The sequence below is a fragment of the Lathyrus oleraceus genome, chromosome 4 (assembly GCF_024323335.1).
Source record: "Lathyrus oleraceus cultivar Zhongwan6 chromosome 4, CAAS_Psat_ZW6_1.0, whole genome shotgun sequence".
Lineage (NCBI taxonomy): Eukaryota > Viridiplantae > Streptophyta > Magnoliopsida > Fabales > Fabaceae > Lathyrus > Lathyrus oleraceus.
This window is the reverse complement of record NC_066582.1, coordinates 490,861,876-490,878,804: the sequence shown is the minus strand read 5'-3', so window position 1 is coordinate 490,878,804 and position 16,929 is coordinate 490,861,876. Positions and strand designations below refer to the sequence as shown.

At 35.5% G+C, this 16,929-nt stretch overlaps 1 protein-coding gene across 3 annotated transcripts; it reads right to left on the bottom strand.

The window, feature by feature from the left end:
- Positions 1 to 1,136: 1,136 nt before the first annotated feature.
- Positions 1,137 to 13,718, bottom strand: LOC127076556 (uncharacterized). Of its 3 annotated transcripts, XM_051018238.1 has the most exons (9): positions 13,079 to 13,718; positions 11,902 to 12,997; positions 11,447 to 11,722; positions 10,555 to 11,328; positions 6,002 to 6,567; positions 2,726 to 5,580; positions 2,268 to 2,400; positions 2,026 to 2,184; positions 1,137 to 1,848 (listed from the first exon to the last, which is right to left on the bottom strand). In XM_051018238.1, exons 1-6 carry the CDS (start codon positions 13,615 to 13,617, stop codon positions 2,730 to 2,732), a joined length of 6,102 nt encoding a protein of 2,033 aa, XP_050874195.1. In that variant the 5' UTR covers positions 13,618 to 13,718; the 3' UTR covers positions 1,137 to 1,848; positions 2,026 to 2,184; positions 2,268 to 2,400; positions 2,726 to 2,729. The 3 variants fall into 3 exon arrangements, with proteins under 3 accessions (XP_050874195.1, XP_050874196.1, XP_050874198.1); XM_051018239.1 differs by lacking the exon at positions 2,268 to 2,400 and having other exon boundaries at positions 1,211 to 1,848; positions 13,079 to 13,717; XM_051018241.1 differs by lacking the exon at positions 2,268 to 2,400 and having other exon boundaries at positions 1,211 to 1,839; positions 13,079 to 13,717.
- Positions 13,719 to 16,929: the final 3,211 nt, after the last annotated feature.

Here is a 16,929-nt window from a genome sequence, read left to right as displayed (position 1 = left end):
AAAATTGTGTTTTTTTAGAAATGAGAAAGGATAAAGAGTCTGACGTGATTTAAGCTCCAATACCGCCCGGAGATGCATCTCCGAAATAATTTTAAAGATGCATCTTCGAATTTTTTTAACGTTAAGTTATAATTCTATTTACTTAAGGTGCATCTGAAGATGCATCTCTAGAAATTGGGGATATTTTTGTATTTTCATGTGATGCCCTAGTAATATATAAGATGAATTAAGAAATTCCCTGGATTTATTCATGAAAGCTAAATACACAAATTGGACTTTTAAGCTCATGCTAGTAAGGAAATCCAACAACAAGTGGCAATATGGATCGATTATTCATATTTGAATTGAGCGTGTCTGAAGTATGCATACCCACTACAAGCATACAAAACCTAGTCTATTCCCCTTCGGGTAGGGATGGCACTGGGCAGCGTTTGGGCAGGGTACTATAATACTCATCCTCATACCCGCGATTTAAAAAAATCTCTGTGTCCGAGCCCATACCCGCTTGGGTGTCAAAGTTAGCACCCGTACTCGTGCCCTATGAGTATGTAAGTACTCATACCCGTGACCTGCATTCCTATTAAAAATAAATAGATCAATTATAAAATATCATATAATTTTAAAATTTTAAAAACATTAAAAATATTTCAAACAATTTATTGTTGTAATAAACGAACACTTATATTAAATATGTACTGATTTAACATTGATATATGTTTTATAATCGATAGACATGTATTTTTATATAATAATATAAACTAAAATATATAAATATAAATAAAAATACATAAATATATAGTGTGCGGGTATGGGGCGAGCTGGGTACCAAGGTGCTCATACCCGCATCCGTACCAGTTTTTTTTTATGGGTAATTATCTGAGCTCATGCCCGTACCCATTTTTGCAGATTTTTACCCTACCCGTTATGGGTAAATTTGCGAGTGTCTATTGTGGATGGGTCAAATTGTCATCCCTACCTTTGGGGGTTAGAGTTTTTGTCATTCATGGGTGTGTAGCGGTCTATAACCATATCTTGATGGACCCCAATGATTAAAACAAAATGGCATTTATGATAGATGCGGAGAAATTTTTCTACAAAGTTATGTCTTTTGGTCTAAAAAAACATGTGGCATCACATCATAGAATTATGAACAAAGTCTTCAAGAACCGGATAATGGACATGTTTGAAGTATACATGGACGACGTGATCATTAAATAGAACAAGAACGACGATTATAGAGCCCATGTAAAGGTCATTTTGAGGAAGTCGAGAAACACGACACACATTCAAATCACACTTAAACCGAAGAAGTTCACATTTGGCATTAGAACAAGGAAAATTGTGAGATACAACCTCACTAAAAGAGTAATTTAAGTCAGACCAAATAAGTTCCAGATCATGGTCAACACGTCGGCCCCAAAAACCAAGAAATGAGACATCATTTAAGTGGACTGCATAAGGTGAGATTACTTTTGGAACCACTTTTCATCTTCCAGTGCATGTTCATTTATAAGAAACTATTCAGGTGTGCTTTATCTCTTTCCTTGGGTCTTCAGTCTTGTAATTATCCATCGGTTCCAGCCCAAAAAATAAAGCATATCCATTGTTTGCTAGTACGTATACCATGATAGTACACAACGCATGCGAGACAACACGATGGGTGGCAGGCCTGCATCAAGTGAAAGGCGACTTTGTAGCAACGTTGTGGCATCTTTTGCTTTCTTTTCTCTTCTAGAGTTCATCGTTATCTCTTATTGCTACAACTCAGCCCTAATTGATTTTCTCATGACTCACGACCTAAACCAGCTTCTTCTGGCTCAAAGCTAGTTGAGCAATTGCCTTGCATTCCTGTCGTGACAAAACTTGTCATAATATGCACATCAAAAATAAAGTAAAAACTAAAAGAAGAGCATCTAGTGTGCTCTTTAATAACTATGATAATTTATTAGGGAAGGAACATAATAAAATAACCCTAATTACTTAAAATTTAAATGAGTAATCTAGCTATTTGGAAATTAAACTTACATAAATGAGTTATCAAAAATGCCTTGCTAGTGGTTCATCTTCAACGGGATACACGTTGGTATAGAATTTTCGAATCGGATCAATGTTGTATTGTGGCAGGTTGTGCCAAAAAACAATACTCTTCACGTCCACTTCTTTCAAAGATAAAACTCAAAGTACCTAAATAACAAACAATGGCTCAGATTTATGTTCAAGTTTTATCAAAACAAAACAAGTGAAGATAAAGATAAAACTTAAAGTACCTAAATAAGGGATGCATAACATTATAGAAATCCAGCAATTTCCAAAAATCTCCGATATCTCAATATTTCAAAAATAAATAGTTGCAATTGAAAGATGCTACAGATATAGAGCATGAGTTCTTGATTCTTCCCACTTTCAATGAGCAAATAAAAAGTCAATTTCACAGTTAACATAAGCAGCTAATACAGCAATTAAAAATTCACCTTTAACTTAAAAATGCAAATGAGGAAGACTGAATAAGTGAAGAGAAGAAAATGCTAGTATAGGATCTTTTATATATATATTTTTTAGATGTATAAATAAACTAGAAGGATTGTGATTTTTTTTATATATAAGGAATGTGAATGAATTGAATCTAGCTAAAAAAGTTTCATTAGTTAAGCAAATAAATGCAATAACTATTGAAAGGTCAAGAAAATAAATGCAATAACTATTGAAATGCAATAAATGCAATAACCTTTCTAATGAAGAGATGATAAGATTATCTTCGGGACTTTACAAATTTTGTCCCAAGTTTCACCCGTTTGTCTCTGGCATTCTTCAACTAAGAGGGGGCATCCAATGATTTCTAGGGTCTGTAAGTTTAGACTGGACATTCCTTTGGGCAGTGATGCCAAATTTATGCAATCATACATCTTGAGATACTGGAGCGATGAGAGGTTGCATATCCAATCAGGCAATGCCTCGATCTCTTCACAATTATGAAAGCCAATTATTTGTAGAGAACGAAGACACTCGGGATTGTTCTGAAACCAAGTTTCTGTATCCCGGAATGCTTGAGGTGAAAACCAATTAATTTGAAGAAACTGGAGAGAAGTAAGATTTTTCATCCAATCATTCGGGATACTTTTCACATCCAGACTCACTCCGTCAATGTACAAGGATTTGAGCATGGAAAGAACAGGGAAGCCATGCAATGCTTCGTTGTTCAGTGTTGCTACCAATGTTTCCACACTACTATCATACAATTCCAATCTGTTCTCAAGATTTGGAAAGGTAGGCATGCAAGTCAACTTCAGACATCCTATGATTGATAATTGAGACAGACGAGGAAAAGGAGGCAAGGAGAGATTTTGTGAACAATTAGTATTATTGAAATCATCTCCCATCCTCCACCATCCCCTCAACTTGTAACAAAACTGCAAAGAGAGGCTCTTTAAAGACGGAAAGAACACAGAAGAAAAATCTTGTTCATAATATATGTACTCCAGTTCTTCAAGGAAACCTATATGAAGTGACTTAAGGAATGGGAGACGCTCCAACGGTGGAAGAAACTGGAGACTTCCACACAAAAAGAAAGATATTTCAACAATATTTGTCAGTGGGGAAAACCACTTTGAAAAATTCATCCTCTTATGCTGCCAAATGCTCAATTTTACAAATCCAAATGGTGTCCTGTCTCTGGAGGCTTCCCAATCAGAGATGTGGAGGTGTCTCAAAGTGATCAATTTTGATACAACCTTTGTAGAAAGCTCCACTTTTTCGTTAGGTGTCAATGTTAGTGTTTGTAACAAAACAAGACTGCTTAAGGATTTGTAAAGACTTCCCAGTCCTCTACAGTTGGACAAGTTAAGATATCTTAAATGTTTCAATTTTCCAATTGATCTAGAAAACTTGCTTAAAGAACAATTCGACAGCTTCAAGACACGCAAGTGTTTGAATTTTGAAATGACTGACAATTCATCCCCATTCAATTCTTCCTCATTGGAAGACAGCAAAATCAAAGTTCGTAGCCTGCTTCCATCTAATGAGTCCAACAAATGAACTTCTTTGGGTTCCAAAGATACATGCATGAGTTTTTGTACACGGCTTTTTGTCTCACTGTCTAAGTAACAACAACCATTGCCAGCTATTTGCATTGCAAGATCATGCATTAAATCATGCATTTTGAAACTAACTATATCACCATCTTCACCCACTTTTGCATCTTGGAAAAATGACCTCATCAAGAAAATCTTCACAAATTCTTCACCAGTGTCTTCCATGAGTTGCTTTTCATCTGAGCATTGAAGATAACCCTGTGCCATCCAAAGTTGAATCAATAGATCCTTCTCGATTTCACAATCGTAAGGAAATAAAGAGCAATAAGAAAAACATTGTCTTAACCGAGGCGACAAACTTTGGTAACTCATTTTCAGGAATGGTAATATGAAGCTATCTCCGGCTTCGCCTAATTCCAAAAACGCGCCTTGTAAGACATCGATCCATTCAGTTTCTTCACTTTTACTCTGTAATAGGCCTCCCAGTGTTCTAATTACTAGTGGAAGTCCCATGCACTTTTCTGCTATTTGTTTGCCAATTGATTCAAGTTTTTGATCCACTCCATTGATTTCATTCCTAAATGCCATTTTCTTTAACAGACTCCAAGATTCATCATGAGTCAAACAATTCAAAAAGTAGAGGTTGCTTGTTTCCAGTCTCTTCGACAGTCTGCTATCACGAATTGTCATTAAAACCTTACTATCTTCAGCACCACACATCAAATAAGTTCTCAATTGAGTCCATTTTTCATGACTAGCATTCCAAATGCCATCCAAGACTAACAAATACCTTTCACCAGCTAAATTTTCATGAAGTTTATGTTGTATGTATTCAATGGATAACTTATCATCAATTTTGCTATCGGTTAATGACTCCAACATTTTCTTCACAATAGTCTTGACATCAAAGTTACGAGGTACACATACCCACATTTTCTTTTCAAAATGATTTTGCACTACCACATCATTATATACGAAGTGAGCAAGAGCTGTCTTGCCTATACCTCCAATACCAACAATAGCAATTGATGATATATTTCCACCTGGTTGCCTCAAGAGATTTATAATTTCCTTTTTATCATCTTCTCTTCCAGTGATATCTGATTCTAACAAAAACGAAATAGATTTGTTCCTTAAGCTGTCAGTTTGCTTAATCACCGCAGCTTTTGGACTTAAATTCAACGAAGCCATTTCTTCCACCACATCATCAACCATTTTCTTTATTTTTTTAAATTTAGGAACCAGTGTTCTACGAAGATAAGTATGGTTTGAAGATAATGAATGAAATACCCGTGACATCTTTTTTTTATCACCTGCATTCACTTTGTATCTCATACCTTCAATAATAAACTCATCAAGTAAGTCATCTGCAAGATGAAGCACATCTTCTAGCCTTCTTAGCCAACTTCGCGCAACATAATATTGTTCCTGTTTCTCCTGTGCATCAAGGAGCACAAATCTCATGCATTCAACAGAGTTCTTAAGTTTTTCCAACTCACCCATAACACCATAGATCTGTCCATGTTCATGAAAGGTTGCTGCAGAAGCCAACCTGTTAAAACAAAAACAAAAATAGTACACTAATTAATTGTTTTCATTTTGACCCTTCTCATCTTTTCTTTTATTTTTATAAAATGATAAAAATATTTTTATATGCTATATATGATAGGTATCATATTTATCAAGAAAAAAGAAAATTTAATCACGTGTTAAAGAGGCTTTCAGCAACGGCATATAGCAAGGTTCAATGACTTATAGTTATAACCTATATCTGAGTTTTTAGTTTTTACATGCAATTTTTCATATTTGCAGAAAGGGTCTTTGTGCAATAGAACTTTAAATGAAACATACCAAAAAATAAAGGCCAGATGAGATGAATTTTATTATCAAAAATGAAATGTTTTGATTCAAACAACCATTTCTCCTAAATCAATTTTAAAATACTACAATCAAATGCAAAACAGTTTTTCTACCTTTTGTTGACGTCAACATCATTCCCCAAAACCTCTACCTCAACAGCATTCTCTGATTGATTCAGAATTTCCTGGTATCTTTTACTTGTTTCATCCATATCTTTTTTATAATCACAACTCCAGAAACCAAACTTAGGAGCAACATCATTCACCGAACCATCTTTCTCATCAGCAGAGACTTCTATAGTAATTGACCGGTCATATAATAGATAGACAGCTGCCTCCTTAACAATCAACCCGTGCTCAAAAGCTAAAAATATCTCCACATTGTCACCAGGTCCTAGATTTGATGCCACGTTCTTCCAATCTTCATCATTAAAGGACATTATTGTATCTCGCTTGTATATATGAACAGTGAATTTAGTGTAATTAATTATCGAAACACTTGCGAGACATTCAGTTGCCATTGATGAATAGACAGCGCATAAAGTTATTCCCTTCATGCAGCAATCACTATCCTCAGGCACTTGAAAATGTATTGAAGGTCCTTCACCCTTATAGGCTAACCAAGAAGGATAATTGTCCCCCGGAAGGAAATATTCACCCGAATCATTGGTTGTTAATCCCTGTAGCATGAGCAAATGCTAACTTAATTAAGTACTTCTATTATTCAAATAGACTTTTGTAAATGTCAATCCGAATTCAAAAAGGCTAACATGTTTAAGAAAATAACTCATTCTAAAATTGTTGTTATTCAGATGTCTTCCATGTACACTCAGATTGAAGGTTGTAAGTCATGTTAATTTTATTCATCATTTTATTTTGTTTTTGTTTTTTGCATTTGTTTATCTCAATGGTTTTTAAAGTTGATAATGTATATTTTCTTTATTTTCTTGAGTAACTCTCACCCATACAATCATATTTTCATTTTTCTTTAATATTTTTCTATTACAAAATTAAAAGATTTAATCAAAAGATGCGGTTTTCTTTTCTGGAGATCCACTTATTCTTGATCTATTATTTCAACTCTAAGAGATATCCAAATGAAACAATTCCCACCTCCCAACCCACAATCTTTTTACTCTTAATTCTTTCTATACTTGGAAAACATCTCATATTTAAATTGATATCGTCATTGTTAAGTTAAACTCTAGATTCTTCTTAAATTTCTATGATTTGTATATAGTAAAAACTCAACTTTGTGTGTTTAAATAGATTATTTTGCATAATTTATAATTTTTTCTTCATTTTAGTGGCACTTTAATTATTTTTTATTTCAATAAGCTTTTTTGTTATTTTGTTTGATTTAGATTTTAGAAATTTTATATACAATTTAACATAGGTAATTTCATTTTTTAATTTAAAGTTCTACTAAAAAATATGTATAATAAAATTTCTAAAATAGGTAATTTCATAGGAATCACTTTTTTGGGAATCACTTTTTTAAGCAATCATTCAAGTCTATTTTAGTTGCTGTACAATTTTTTTAACTCCCGTCGATGGAAATTGCAGCTCACAACCTTCCATAATCTTGCTTACAAACTCGTCAAAATATATCCAATTCGATTCCGATTAAAACTTTCGATTCAGTTTTGATGACATTCAAACATGTTTTGAAAAACAATTGCGAAATACCTCTAAGCGAGTTACCAACGCCTTGTTTTAAAGGGATGCAGCAGGCATAAAAATTCCGGACAATTATGTTTAAGGACTTGATAGATGTAAAAGTTTCCTTCAAGGATAATATTAAAGAAGAGATTCTTCTCCAACAATTGAGGCACTTCAAGAAAAGCTAAATGCGTTTTGGAATTTATTGGACAAATGGTCTCTCACATCTAATGATAAGAGTTTTTTTTTCTTCTTCATTTTCATCTACTGAAGATCTTAGAAGGGTTTTGGCATTGGGAATTGTGGACTGTCTCCGGATATCCTTGCATATTTACCTGAATACCGGACTTCAATCTAGATTTGGTTAAAAATACCAATGTACAGTGTTGGGTTAGAATACATGGTCGTCGTCTTGAATATTTGAGACCGTGAATTCTTTCTTCAATTGCAAGAGGTGTTGGTATCCCTGTTGCGGATTGCCTTAGATGAAGCAACTAATAGTAAGAAATTTGGATATTAAATTATTAGAATATTTGCCTAACTTTCTTGTTGTTGAAAGGGGGTAATGAATTTAATGTTTTCATCGAGTATGAAAGACTTATTTTGTTTTGTTTATGTCATGCTATTGGTCCTGGACAACGTAATGTCAAGCCATCTAAGAAGGAAAAGATAACAAATAAGACATGTTATATTATATGTTAAGAAATATGGCTGGGCTTAACTCAACTCTACAAAATCGATTGGTAGAGTAAGGACTGCCCCCACTTATAAACACATATTCAGGCTATATATTATCCGATGTGGGACTCTTAACACACACCATCACGCTCAGAACTCAATAACTGGAACATGGAAATAAATGGTGGGTGGCATGATAACGGAAACCATAATAAGTGGTCCACCGGATCTTAAACAAGACTCTGATACCATGTTAAGAAATGTGGTTGAACCTAACTTACCTTACAAAACCGGCTTGTAGGGTGAGGATTGTCTCCACTTATAAATGCATGTTCAGATCATATATTATCCGATGTGAGACTCTTAACACACTCCCTCACGCCTAAGACTGGATATCTGGAGCGTGGAAACAAATGATGGGTGGCCCGATAGCGGAAATCTCATAGTAGGTGGTCCACCGGATCTGTAAACCAAAGGCTCTAATATCATGTTAAGTAATGTGGTTGGACCTGGATAAGGTTCTACAAAAAATAGAAGATAATACTAATTCACCGATTATAGAACAAACATTGGTTCCTTTATTATGTCGGGAAAATGAGAAAGAGAACTATCATGACGTAGAAGATCAAAAATAGGCATCAGCTACCTGAAGACCCAAGGAGAGAACACCGAACAACCTCTTAAAAAAAGAAGGAAAAAACACTATCACCATGACCGGGGACTTAAATCCTTCAAAACAAACTATCAATACATGCCCACCAGTTTCCGCTTGGTTCGTCTCCAACCCACATCTTCCTAGGAGATGTCTGCTCTGATACCATTTGTAACGCCTCAGACTGCTTTTAAGATTACCGATTGACCCCACAAACCAACACAGATATTTTCAGCATGCTTTCTCCTCAGTCACCCGCTTTCTGGAAAGCTTCCCAGAAGGTCATCCATCCAAATACTACTCCAAATCAAACACGCTTAACTATGGAGTTTTTATTTGTTAGGCTACCACATCTTCTTTTTGATAGCCTAACAAATAAAAGCGTGTGAGTGAGGACAAAACCTGTTGTCTTACTAAAAAGATCCGTGTTGATTTGTGAAAGAAGTTTGGGACGTTACACTTTTTCCATAAGTAAATCATATTGCCGATTACTTACTTTCCATTTCGTTATTTTGATGGTGACTTTTGTTGGTTATTATAACTCACGCAAGCCCAACCCTTCGTCCCAAATAGACTAACCTCGACCTTTCTCCTTTTATCCAAAACCCATAACTTCAATAGGGCTAGTGCCCATTTTCTCATGATGGTCCACTCGCCTTTCATATCCTCTCTATAAGATTGATCTATAATTATCACATTATTCAATTTCTAAAAGGGTTTTATCATCTAAGACTTGAAAATGGGGACATCTTCTATTATAGCTTCAGAGCATTCTTTGTATTGTGTCCTTTATTTCCTACTCACTCTACCACACAGCCACATGTTTCAATGGCTGCAAGTGCACCTTCCGACATTTTGCCTGTTTTCTTTAGTCGTCGCAGCTCCCTTATCATTCATGTATTGCATTCTAAAACTGATTTGGGTTTTAGTATCTCGACTGCAAGTATTTTATAATTTTTATTGAAGCTCTAGAATATTTTCGGAAAGCACTACATTTCTAATTCTTCTAGCAGTCGTACTAAAGACAAATTTTGGAACTGGTTCATAGTGATCTTTGGATCTCCATCATTGTTTCAGTTTTTGCTTTTCTTTATTAACTTGTTATATCCTTTATTGATTACTATTCGGTAGTCTAACTTTAGGTGATAGGTGATAAACTCCAAGGTTTTCCTTGCTTTCAACCGTTTAAATCACATGTTAATTGACAGGTTAATTGTTTCCCTATTGAGGTATTATTTTCTCATGTCCTTCCTGCTCAAAAACTCGTACTTTAACAATAACAAATGTCATAGTTTATCTTTGTACACAATTCCTCCTACAGTTCTATGGTCTTACTGCTCTATGTGAATGAAGTTTTATTTTATTAACTGTTGTAAGGTGAGAAACTAAGAGAATTGCCCCCATTTAGAAACACAACACAAGCCATATCTCTAAGTAATGTGGGACTAAATTCATCCCTTCAAAGCTAACACAACGAAGGTGTTAGGGGCTGCAATGAGACAAGCCAAAGAGTCGCAATTAAGGCGACTAGGGACGGACCACAATTAAGGCGAAAGTCCAACAAACTGCTTAGAAGTAAAGCATTGAGGTGTATATGCTACATTATGTGATGCTTTAGATTTAACATGTTATAATAGATAAAGGTCAGAAAAAGCCAAGAGGATGGGAAAGAAACCTGTGATATGCTCTTGCTAAGATTATCGATAACCATGTGGAAACTTCCTATTCCAATCAAAAGTGATCTCAAGGAAAGATTTGAGACTTGTGGTGCATGTAATGTTTCCACTTTATAAAATCTAACACCATATTGATCATCAAGAATTCTGTGTAACTCTCGAGTAAGTTGAATCTTTGAGCAGAATCGTACCCCAATTATTCTCAGTTGTAAAAGGCTGCTAACCGTTGGTGATAGAAAGCCCAACTTATTTTTCTGTACATCAATAGAAGCAAGATAATATGTAATGTTCCTAAATGGGGAAATACAGGGAAGAGAGCTCATGGTTGGTGACATCCAAGACCAAATGATAGAAGGAAAAATATCACGTGAGAATCCTTCATATCCACATAGGGATATATAACCGATGCTTTTTGATATTGCTATTGAAAAGGGAACTTCTTTAACAGCTGTATTGTCTGCAATCAGCGTCGCCAAAGATTCCATTTGCACTATGTCTTCTTCCAACTTGTCAAGCCTTGAACAACCAGAAAGGATGAGAGTTTCCAAAGATTTCAGTTGATAGATCTTCTTTGGAAGATGGCTAAGACCTGTACAGTCCTTCAAATTTATCAGAAGAAGATTATTGAGATCTCCAATGGATGGGTGTATTTCGAACAAACTGGGACAATCCTTCATAATGAGCTTTTCAAGATTTGGTATTTTTGAAAAGTCAGGAGTGCTTGTCAAGTGCTTGGAATGACTCACATTGAGAATTTTTAGCTTCTCCATCAGCTACAAAAAGACAAATGTTTAAAATAAAAATTAGAGAAATGGAAAATGAAATGGTTGGCAACAGTTATAATTAATTATAAACAACTTCTGGTTTCAAAATAAAATGTTAATACTATACCTGGGTTTTATTCCAAACTTTTTTAATATTACTTTGTTTTAAGTTGATGACAACTAGATTTCCTTGATAAAATTCATCAGGTATATAGTTCAAGGTAAACCCTCGCCAATAAAGCCATCTCAGTTTTTTAGAAAGGTTCCCATAATCTCCATTAAGGTCAACAGCATCAAGTTGTAGAAGTCTGAGCTTCTTCATCTTCTTGAAAGAATAAGTACTGAAGTGAACTCTCCCAGTATTTTCCGGCATCAAAACCAATCCCTCTACAGCTTTTGTTCCCTACATGTGAGGAACAAATAAAAATAATGGGCAACCTTTTTCTTTTGCTAGAAACAAAGTGATGTATGAAGCTATCATATTGCAGCCTAAACACACTTGTAAGGAACATAACAGGGCAAAACAGTTCAGAAACAAATGAAGAGTCTTATAATCTTGATAAGGGTTATTAAAGTTCTTACAGAATCTGTGGTCAAAATATGATGTACATCCTCATGAAACCACAACCGACTACGCTTCCCAGGCTCTCTAGGTGAACTTTCGCGGACAATTTCTCTTCCCATGTCTCTTATTAAATCATGCATTCCAAGCTTGTTATTCTTCTCAATTTTTACAAGGCTTCGCTCTACGAGGACGGCTATCCCAATATCAGCATGAAATCCGCAGCCATTTAGTATTTCTGTAACATAGGATCTGTCCTTACCTATAAAGAAACAACATATATCAAGAAATATATCCTTTTCTGTATCATCCATTAAAGCATCATAGCTTATTCTCATTTTCTGTTGCACTTGATCATTGGGAATCCTCTTCAGTTTTGAGAGGACGGTTATCCATTCTTCTTTTGTCCTCTCAAATAAGTAGGAACCAAGGACTTCAAGAGCCAATGGTAATCCTCCGCAATAAGCAACTACATTCCTCGAGAGTTTATTAAATTTTTTCATTGGAATAGGCTGTCTAAAAGCATGCCAGCTGAAAAGCTCAAGGGACTCATTTTCCTCCAATTCCTTCATTGTGCAGACATAGTCAGCCCTAACTAGCTTAAGCAGGTGTACATCTCTAGTTGTAACAATGAATACACTTCCTGGACCAAACAATCTAGGATTTGCACATAGCGCTTCTAACTGATAAAATGCGGTCACATCATCTAGTATAACAAGTACTTTAGTGCCATAAAGTTTATTGATCAGCATTTCCCCTGATGCAATGCTATGTATCATCACATTTCTGTTTGTGATATCTGAAAGTAGTTGTTGTTGTAACTGAATAATCCCGTTATTTTCTTCACAAACTTCTCTAACATTTCCAATGAAACTTTTGTTCATAAAATTCCAATGAATTTGATTGTAGATGGATTTGGCTGTGGTTGTTTTACCAGATCCACCCATTCCACATATCCCTATCAAGCAAACTTTGTTTGATTGATATTCTATGAAGTCAATCACTTCTTGCACATAGGACTCAAGTCCAACCGGAAACGAGGCAATAAACAAAGATTCTTTTTTTAGCTTTCTCATAACACTTTCAACAATTTGCTGCACTAGTTCATCTTGATACCTTGGATTGTAATAATAACTATAGGTCAAAAATATGTTCAGGAAAGAAAAAACCCTAACAAACTAAAAAGTGCAGATTTACCTGTAATTGCTGACATGCCAACCAGACAAATTAGCAGCTTGGGTGAGTGCATTGCTCCAATTTGACAACACATTTTTCATCTTCTCTTTTCCTTGTGAACGAAAGTATGCTTCTTTTGCAGTCGCCCTCAAAACCTTTCCAAAATCACCCTTCTGGTGACGAACATCGGAAGGGTTAACATCATAAAACACAGGGACAACAAATTGGCCAAGAGTTCCGCGGCATTCCATAACTCTTTCCAACTCGTTAAGACACCAACTAGATTCTGCATAGTTTTTGGAGAAAACAATTATAGAAATACGAGCCTCTTCTATTGCTTCCAATAGTTCTAGATCCAGATCGGTTCCATTATGGCGGTGATAATCGATGTAAGATTCGATTCCGGCTTTGGAGAGGGCAACATCGAGATCAGAAACGAAAGTCTTGCTAGTGTCTTCTCGTTTAAAATTGATGAACACGTCGTGCATGAATCGAGAAATGGAGGATAAAGAAGAAGGAGAAGGAGAAGAAGGAGAGGAAGAAAAAGAAGGAGAATCCATCAACTCCTTGAACTGAAGTCAACGCTGAGAAGAAAATGTACAGCAAAGAGTAACAGGTTTTTGGGGATTACAACACTCTTGAATGAATTTATATATTATGGGATCTACTTTGGGCAAGTAGTTTAAGTTAGTAAATGTCTTCATTCTAATAATTATCAAATAATGGATTAATTTTTTTTTATCATTTTTAAAAATATATATCATCAATCAATGGATAGAGTCTTGAATGCATGCGGTTTCCCAAACTTGGCAAGTGTTTTGGATCGGTCAAACCTTCCAATAAAATCGGTCTGACATCAACGACACAATTCATAATATTTATGTGGGGAAGCGATGAGTAAATAGACCCTTTCCAGAAGACATCACAATAGATTTAAGATACTCGCCCATTATCGATCATTAAATTTAATCAGGAGGTATTTTGTTTTGCATGTTGGACCAAACGAAAAAGATTTAAATTGTCCATCGTATACAAGTTCGTCTACGCATCATAACAGATATTTTTTTATTCACTCTAGCAAAGTTACACCTCTCAAACCTCACTGACTTGGAAGTGTTAATCTTGTAGGTACACTTCTGCTCAGTCGCATTAGAGACCTACACCACCATACCATACCGGAAGAGTTCTACATCTACATGTCACCAATCTTCTGATTCCGCATTAGAATGATGTTGTCTTTTATGAGAATTTCCTTTTTATTCTCTTGAATTTCAGCGAAAATTCCGCCAAATCCTTTTTGTTGCACTATCGCAACTATTCTATCGCCCAATCTAATTTCCATTAAGTATTTCCACAATTAATGGTAGCTTCGAAGCCAATTCAGATAGTCGCACATCGCAATGTCAGCGTTACAACGGTAACCCTCGCATTAGTCATCGCTCTCGCACAAGAGGTTTGGCATCACCCCGCAGGGGGAGTCGATCAAATCCTAGTAACTTCTCTAACAATCTCATTCACTCAGACATTGTGTCCTCTACCTATTGGTTGAAGCACTTTCATATTTTGTCGTTTTTCCAACCTTTTTAGAAATAGTTTCAAGGTAAAACTTCTAAGAAACCTCTATTGCAAGCACAAGTTTCTGAACCAAAAATATTTTAGAGCATTTAGCAACTTCATACCACCCTTGGAATGCAAGGAGAGAATGAGTTGATCACTGGCATTTACAATTGGGTACCAACAATGTTGGAGTTAGTCCTCGTGTGGTTCTCGGCAATGCCACCTCAAAACATCGAGGGGATCCTAGAGCATCAAAGTGTCACCATCCTCAGTCTCACCAATCTCCCCTTCATGGTTCTGAAGGCGAAGACGGAAGTCACGCGCTCCCAAGCTCATGCCCTCTCTAACCACATGAGGAACATGTTCTCTAAACACATTATTGACAGTAATATCACCAAGTCACTTAAAAAATCGCCAATGTTAGATAGTTACTACAGGATCGAGGATCCGGACAATCATAGTAACATGTGGACATCACGCTCGACTATCACCACACTAGAAGCACGATGAAATGTAAAATGTTTGTCTTAACCTTTAAGGGAGTGGGCATGATGTAGTTTAAAATCATATTTGATGACTCCATCAACTCTTAGAAGAAAGTATGAGATAAATTTACGACTCAATTCACATCTCGAAAGTGGCAGCCGGAGACAATAGTCTTCTTTAATAGGATCCATCAGAAGAAGAAAGAGACCTTATGGAAATATATCGACAGTTCACAAAAATGAAAGTAGAGGTGGGTGGATCAAATGAGGGGCTAAAGTACTTAATCTTTTAAAAGTGATTAAGAAAGGAGTGGATTGAACATTTAAAGAAACTCAATGACAAGCAAGAAGACCCAATGTGAACAATGCAATGATAAAGGTTAACACGTTCGATTCAGACGAGCAAGAGGACGAGAAAGAAAGATCAGTACAAAGAAGAATAAGTTGTACTCTACTCTAGATGATTAATGTATTTCTCTCTATTTTAATTTAGAATTTTTGTTTCGGTATTTCTAAAGTTTGGGTATTTATTTCCACTTCATTTGAATGTAAGATTTCAGAATGTACGATTACTAAATATTCGATCAATGAATCTAAGGTTTATTTTGGAGATTTCTAAATGTATGAATTATAAGGTTTGAATAGTTAATGGTTTAAATACATGCTTTAGTGTTCATATTGTGTTTATGTGCCATTTATGATTGTTAATGAGTATTTGATCAATGAGGGATATGTTGTCTTTAGTGCATCATTAGAGGGAAGTGTTCATGTTATAATTCCTTAGTATGAAAGGGAACTATTATAGTTGAATTATGATACTAATAAATGGAGCTCTTTAGATGGTAGGCTTTGTTAAAGAATTTGGCTTTAAGGAAGTTAGAACTATATTGTACAGGGATCCTACATTTGATAATGTACATATTGGTGCTAAAGGTAAATCAGTAGTTACCATGGTAGAAGAAATCATAACATACGGGCAACAGAATAATGAGGAAGAACTAGTAGTATATTGTTGTGATTTACAAAAAGCATACAAAAGGTTCGATATCAGGCAGTCTACAACCTTGTAATTTTTTTTTGTTAATGTTTCTAATTGAAGGAGAAGTGTGATCCAAAACACATCAGAATTTAAAATTTCTCCTTTAGTGATCCTTACGAATGGGCATGATCAGTGATAGAATCGTTACCTCTTGTGGCGATTGTAACCTTTGATGCAAATCTACGGAGCGATCACGAACGTTGAATGATGACAACGCCTCTACTCAGTCCACACGAACGGATTCCTTCAATATCAGTGCTAGCTGCTACGAATGAAGGCCTTGAGAGAGAGAGAGAGAGAGAGAGAGAGAGAGAAACGAAATTGCAACTGCATAAATGCTTCTACACAAGGGTTTTATTTATATAACCACTTGTGTGGGTTGCAAGCTAAAAAGCCCACTCAAGTGTATGTGGTCCATATCTTATAATATGCCAAAATCACTTAAGCGCGTGGTACCTTACCATATTTCGTATTCTACTTAAGCACATCGTACCTTACGATTTTCGACAATTCACTTAAGGGCACCGTACATTACGGTATTCCTTAGTTACTCTATCTCTCATCAATCCGTCCTTTTATGTGTGACCCTGTAGGTTTTCGCGGCATTGGCAATTATATTAAATCATGTATTTAACATAATAAACAGTGAGCGGTATCTAGCAACACATCACTACTACCCAAGACACGAAAATGTCATGTGATTTGATAAATCCTTTTGTGATAATACTTATGTGTACAATTACCCTTTTGGCCTTATGTCTATATTGAACACAAGGCATAGACCGTGTCAT